At 41.2% G+C, this 7,090-nt stretch overlaps 1 protein-coding gene across 1 annotated transcript in view; it reads left to right on the forward strand.

The window, feature by feature from the left end:
• The window catches only part of LOC117530638 (bone morphogenetic protein 2-like), a 39,891-nt gene extending 33,067 nt beyond the window's left edge, over positions 1 to 6,824 (forward strand). The window contains exons 6-7 of the mRNA XM_034193520.1: positions 4,930 to 5,104; positions 6,394 to 6,824. Coding sequence (XP_034049411.1) covers positions 4,930 to 5,104; positions 6,394 to 6,800 — 582 coding nt within the window. The 3' untranslated portion in view covers positions 6,801 to 6,824. The remainder of the gene's footprint in view (positions 1 to 4,929; positions 5,105 to 6,393) is intronic.
• The last annotated feature ends 266 nt before the right edge of the window (positions 6,825 to 7,090 follow it).

Consider the following 7,090-nt stretch of genomic DNA (forward strand, 5'->3'; position numbering starts at 1 on the left):
ATTACACTAGAAGTCTTTCAGAAAGCGCTGTAACTAGGTTTAAGGATATGATTCCTTCTTTATGTTCTCTAATGCCATATACCAACACAGTGCAGAGTAGCTACCTAAACTCTGTAAGTGAGATAGAGTATCTCATCAATAGTTTTACATCCTCATTGAAGACAACTTTGGATGCTGTAGCTCCTCTGAAAAAGAGAGCTTTAAATCAGAAGTGCCTGACTCCGTGGTATAACTCACAAACTCGTACCTTAAAGCAGATAACCCGTAAGTTGGAGAGGAAATGGCGTCTCACTAATTTAGAAGATCTTCACTTAGCCTGGAAAAAGAGTCTGTTGCTCTATAAAAAAAGCCCTCCGTAAAGCTAGGACATCTTTCTACTCATCACTAATTGAAGAAAATAAGAACAACCCCAGGTTTCTTTTCAGCACTGTAGCCAGGCTGACAAAGAGTCAGAGCTCTATTGAGCTGAGTATTCCATTACCTTTAACTAGTAATGACTTCATGACTTTCTTTGCTAACAAAATTTTAACTATTAGAGAAAAAATTACTCATAACATCCCAAAGACGTATCGTTATCTTTGGCTGCTTTCAGTGATGCCGGTATTTGGTTAGACTCTTTCTCTCCGATTGTTCTGTCTGAGTTATTTTCATTAGTTACTTCATCCAAACCATCAACATGTCTATTAGACCCCATTCCTACCAGGCTGCTCAAGGAAGCCCTACCATTATTTAATGCTTCGATCTTAAATATGATCAGTCTATCTTTGTTAGTTGGCTATGTACCACAGGCTTTTAAGGTGGCAGTAATTAAACCATTACTTAAAAAGCCATCACTTGACCCAGCTATCTTAGCTAATTATAGGCCAATCTCCAACCTTCCTTTTCTCTCAAAAATTCTTGAAAGGGTAGTTGTAAAACAGCTAACTGATCATCTGCAGAGGAATGGTCTATTTGAAGAGTTTCAGTCAGGTTTTAGAATTCATCATAGTACAGAAACAGCATTAGTGAAGGTTACAAATGATCTTCTTATGGCCTCGGACAGTGGACTCATCTCTGTGCGTGTTCTGTTAGACCTCAGTGCTGCTTTTGATACTGTTGACCATAAAATTTTATTACAGGGATTAGAGCATGCCATAGGTACTAAAGGCACTGCGCTGTGTGGTTTGAATCATATTTGTCTAATAGATTACAATTTGTTCATGTAAATGGGGAATCTTCTTCACAGACTAAAGTTAATTATGGAGTTCCACAAGGTTCTGTGCTAGGACCAATTTTATTCACTTTATACATGCTTCCCTTAGGCAGTATTATTAGACGGTATTGCTTAAATTTCCATTGTTACGCAGATGATACCCAGCTTTATCTATCCATGAAGCCAGAGGACACACACCAATTAGCTAAACTGCAGGATTGTCTTACAGACATAAAGACATGGATGAAATCTAATTTCCTGCTTTTAAACTCAGATAAAACTGAAGTTATTGTACTTGGCCCCACAAATCTTAGAAACATGGTGTCTAACCAGATCCTTACTCTGGATGGCATTACCCTGACCTCTAGTAATACTGTGAGAAATCTTGGAGTCATTTTTGATCAGGATATGTCATTCAAAGCGCATATTAAACAAATATGTAGGACTGCTTTTTTGCATTTACGCAATATCTCTAAAATTAGAAAGGTCTTGTCTCAGAGTGATGCTGAAAAACTAATTCATGCATTTATTTCCTCTAGGCTGGACTATTGTAATTCATTATTATCAGGTTGTCCTAAAAGTTCCCTAAAAAGCCTTCAGTTAATTCAAAATGCTGCAGCTAGAGTACTAACGGGGACTAGAAGGAGAGAGCATATCTCACCCATATTGGCCTCTCTTCATTGGCTTCCTGTTAATTCTAGAATAGAATTTAAAATTCTCCTTCTTACTTATAAGGTTTTGAATAATCAGGTCCCATCTTATCTTAGGGACCTCGTAGTACCATATCACCCCAATAGAGTGCTTCGCTCTCAGACTGCAGGCTTACTTGTAGTTCCTAGGGTTTGTAAGAGTAGAATGGGAGGCAGAGCCTTCAGCTTTCAGGCTCCTCTCCTGTGGAACCAGCTCCCAATTCAGATCAGGGAGACAGACACCCTCTCTACTTTTAAGATTAGGCTTAAAACTTTCCTTTTTGCTAAAGCTTATAGTTAGGGCTGGATCAGGTGACCCTGAACCATCCCTTAGTTATGCTGCTATAGACGTAGACTGCTGGGGGGTTCCCATGATGCACTGTTTCTTTCTCTTTTTGCTCTGTATGCACCACTCTGCATTAAATCATTAGTGATCGATCTCTGTTCCCCTCCACAGCATGTCTTTTTCCTGGTTCTCTCCCTCAGCCCCAACCAGTCCCAGCAGAAGACTGCCCCTCCCTGAGCCTGGTTCTGCTGGAGGTTTCTTCCTGTTAAAAGGGAGTTTTTCCTTCCCACTGTAGCCAAGTGCTTGCTCACAGGGGGTCGTTTTGACCGTTGGGGTTTTACATAATTATTGTATGGCCTTGCCTTACAATATAAAGCGCCTTGGGGCAACTGTTTGTTGTGATTTGGCGCTATATAAAAAAAAAAATTGATTGATTGATCATTTTATAAATGCAAATTAGTTCAGTTTTGGAAATCCACTCTCGGTCAGGGTGGTGGCGTTAAAAAAAAAAACATTTGTCATGGAAAAATCCAGGCCAGTCTGTTCATTTCTGGGTCAGCAGGCCCTGGGCCATGAAAATGTATTGCTCTGGTAAATCTCACATTTTTAATCCAATATTCATTTTCTTCACAGTTGTTTCACTCGATTTATACCTTTAACTCCAAATTCTGACCTTATAGTTTCCTTTGAAAGAAAACATGCATACATTTTGCACATAACATATTTTCTTTTGTTAACATCTGTTCACTGCTATCAGAAATACACAACAAACCCCTTTTCTGGTTTTACATATTATCATGATAAGGTTTTTCCGCTTTCTTCAACAAAAAGTTACACTACATTTTTCCTCCTGTTTGCCAGCTGGATTTATCAGTGGAGAGTCTTGTGGGATCAGGATCCTCTTGTGGTTTCTCTTTTTTCTTTCTTTATGTAAGAATGCGGACAATCAGGTTTGAGTTATCTTAAAAGCTCCAGTAATATTTAGCATTGGTCTGTAGTTTGGATCTCTCATTCACAAAAAACTGTCATCATAACAAAGCAAAGCATGTGTGAAACACATGAATCATGATCACTGTCTATTTAATCAGAGGGTATTTCTGTTTTTATAAAGTATGTAAGTGCCAATATGCTCCATATACACTCAACAAAAATATAAACGCAACACTTTTGGTTTTGCTCCCATTTTGTATGAGATGAACTCAAAGATCTAAAACTTTTTCCACATACACAATATCACCATTTCTCTCAAATATTGTTCACAAACCAGTCTAAATCTGTGATAGTGAGCACTTCTCCTTTGCTGAGATAATCCATCCCACCTCACAGGTGTGCCATATCAAGATGCTGATTAGACACCATGATTAGTGCACAGGTGTGCCTTAGACTGCCCACAATAAAAGGCCACTCTGAAAGGTGCAGTTTTATCACACAGCACAATGCCACAGATGTCGCAAGATTTGAGGGAGCGTGCAATTGGCATGCTGACAGCAGGAATGTCAACCAGAGCTGTTGCTCGTGTATTGAATGTTCATTTCTCTACCATAAGCCGTCTCCAAAGGCGTTTCAGAGAATTTGGCAGTACATCCAACCAGCCTCACAACCGCAGGCCACGTGTAACCACACCAGCCCAGGACCTCCACATCCAGCATGTCCACCTCCAAGATTGTCTGAGACCAGCCACTCGGACAGCTGCTGAAACAATCGGTTTGCATAACCAAAGAATTTCTGCACAAACTGTCAGAAACCGTCTCAGGGAAGCTCATCTACATGCTCGTCGTCCTCATCGGGGTCTCGACCTGACTCCAGTTCGTCGTCGTAACCGACTTGAGTGGGCAAATCCTCACATTCGCTGGCATTTGGCACGTTGGAGAGGTGTTCTCTTCACGGATGAATCCCGGTTCACACTGTTCAGGGCAGATGGCAGACAGCGTGTGTGGCGTCGTGTGGGTGAGCGGTTTTCTGATTTCAATGTTGTGGATCGAGTGGCCCATGGTGGCCGTGGGGTTATGGTATGGGCAGGCGTCTTATGGACGAAGAACACAGGTGCATTTTATTGATGGCATTTTGAATGCACAGAGATACCGTGACGAGATCCTGAGGCCCATTGTTGTGCCATACATCCAAGAACATCACCTCATGTTGCAGCAGGATAATGCACGGCCCCATGTTGCAACGATCTGTACACAATTCTTGGAAGCTGAAAATGTCCCAGCATGGCCGGCATACTCACCGGACATGTCACCCATTGAGCATGTTTGGGATGCTCTGGACCGGCGTATACGACAGCGTGTACCAGTTCCTGCCAATATCCAGCAAGTTCACACAGCCAACATTCCACAGGCCACAATTGACAACCTGATTAACTCTATGCGAAGGAGATGTGTTGCACTGCATGAGGCAAATGGTGGTCACACCAGATACTGACTGGTATCCCCCCCCCAATAAAACAAAACTGCACCTTTCAGAGTGGCCTTTTATTGTGGGCAGTCTAAGGCACACCTGTGCACTAATCATGGTGTCTAATCAGCATCTTGATATGGCACACCTGTGAGGTGATATGGATTATCTCAACAAAGGAGAAGTGCTCACTATCACAGATTTAGACTGGTTTGTGAACAATATTTGAGGGAAATGGTGATATTGTGTATGTGGAAAAAGTTTTAGATCTTTGAGTTCATCTCATACAAAATGGGAGCAAAACCAAAAGTGTTGCGTTTATATTTTTGTTGAGTGTAATTACTTCATGGAGTTCTGAATTTCAGGTGTCAAAGTGGCTCCTCAGAGGTCAGGAGAACAGCAGCATCCTGGTGGCAACCACGCTGCCTACTGGGAACCGGACAGAGTCGGTACACAAAGAGTGGACAGAAAAAGTCACATACCTGGTCTTATTCTCAGACAATGGAAGAGCAGGAGGAGCATCGAACACATCGCACCCAGGTACGGTCTGGGTGTGCTGTCAAGAAAATCATGCAGAACAGCAAGTAGAGGACATAGATTACATGTTGGGATTAAATGTGCCGTGTTTTCACTCTAATAAACCATAAGAATTCATACGTTTTGCACTTCCAACACTGGGAGCTACTTCCAGAATGGCACTTAATTTTTATGAAGTTATAAGAAGTCTTGAATGCATGTTTTCCAGCTTTACCTGCTCCACCCATTGTTTCACGACATCAAGTGTGCTCAGCCAACACATAGAAAGCATGCAGGACAGGTGATCTCCAGGGGGACTGGTGACCCCTTCCTCTTAAAAGGTTTAGTAAATGGACTTCAGAATCACTGCCTTATTTAAAATTAAAAGATATGTGTTATATTTTAACTTTATACAAATGACAGAATTGTCATTAATGTAGTTATTCTATCAAGAATAATTAGATTTATAAAATCAAAACCATAAGTCAAAACTGCTTTATTGTCCAAGACCTCTGCCTCACGGCAGAACTGCTGTATGTCATTAAGGAATAATAACTTTTTTGTCACAACCTGGTGGTCAGGCTCCTTTTGCTGCAGTAGAGTAAAATATGTAGTAAACAGGAGCTTCCAGCAGGGGGCACAGCGCACAAAGACAGAAGTGGTGATTCATTATTTGGGTTTGTGATCATGGTGCTAAAACTCAATTTTGAAAGTTATCGGTCAGCTGTAGCTTCCAATAAATTTTTGGGTGGTTTACTGGTTTAGCTTTATAAACGATAACTTTTCAGTTAGCTGATTAGCTGTTATTGAAGCTAACTTTTTGGTTAGCTGTGCCCACCACTGGTTCTGATATGGTCCAGGGTCAGAATTGGAAGCTTTCACATCATCTTATGCTGAACATCAGCTTTGGTTAACAGCTCGACAATTAGATTGACTAATTTAAGCAAAGGATAACTGACGAGTTGCTAAATGGAAAATACACTCTCAATGCTAACATCAGTATTACAGTTACTGCATGTGTTGCTGATGGTCAGATGTGACAATCTGCCCCAGAAGAGTATTTTTGATATTAGTGAAGCTAATGACCACGTTATTGAGCTCCGTGAAGAATGCAAATGTTGTTCCTCACTATAGTGGGCGTTTCTACACCATGTGCATTCATAAATTTAAAAAATCCCTAGGTTAAGATCTATGAGTGTGTTGTAGCACCCCCTTGTGGCTTGTGAACAACAGGCTGCATTAAAGCTTAAAAATACAAAGAAATGTTTATTTTATTAAGATGCTTTCTAAATGTAATCATCTGGTGTCTGTAGGACAAACACAATCTGCTGCTACTATACACACCCGCAGCAGCAGGGGGCGACGAGCAGCACCTGCTTTCTCACCTTACAGTCAGCGACAGTCCTGTCAGCGTGTTCCCCTCATTGTAAATTTCGAGGAGATTGGATGGTCGGGCTGGATCATCTCTCCTCGTGGTTACAATGCCTACCACTGCAAAGGATCCTGTCCATTCCCGCTGGGGGGAAATCTCCGCCCTACCAACCACGCCACGGTGCGCTCCATCATGCATGCACTGAAGCTGATGACTGAGGATGTGGGTGCCCCCTGCTGTGTGCCCGACAGACTGCACTCCATTAGTCTGCTGTATTTTGACGAAGAGGAGAATGTGGTTTTGAAGCAGTATGAGGACATGGTGGCATTAAGTTGTGGTTGTCACTGAGTCCCTCTGCTCTGACTCTGACGATGAGGGAAGATGGACAATTTGTGCTCTTTGGTTTGATTAGAACACTGTTTTCATGCACATGTACAGATACTGTATTATTTTTAAGAAATAAAATAATTCTGAAATCATGAACTTTAAGACTAAAATGTTTGAATTGAAGGATGCATGTTGGTACTTCTATTTCTTTGTCTTCTATTTCAATTCAATTTAATTTCAATGTATTTTCATTTACAGTAGTGTTCAGAATAACAGTAGTGCTATGTGACTAAAAAGATTAATCCAGGTTT

The sequence above is a fragment of the Thalassophryne amazonica genome, chromosome 18 (genome assembly GCF_902500255.1).
Source record: "Thalassophryne amazonica chromosome 18, fThaAma1.1, whole genome shotgun sequence".
Lineage (NCBI taxonomy): Eukaryota > Metazoa > Chordata > Actinopteri > Batrachoidiformes > Batrachoididae > Thalassophryne > Thalassophryne amazonica.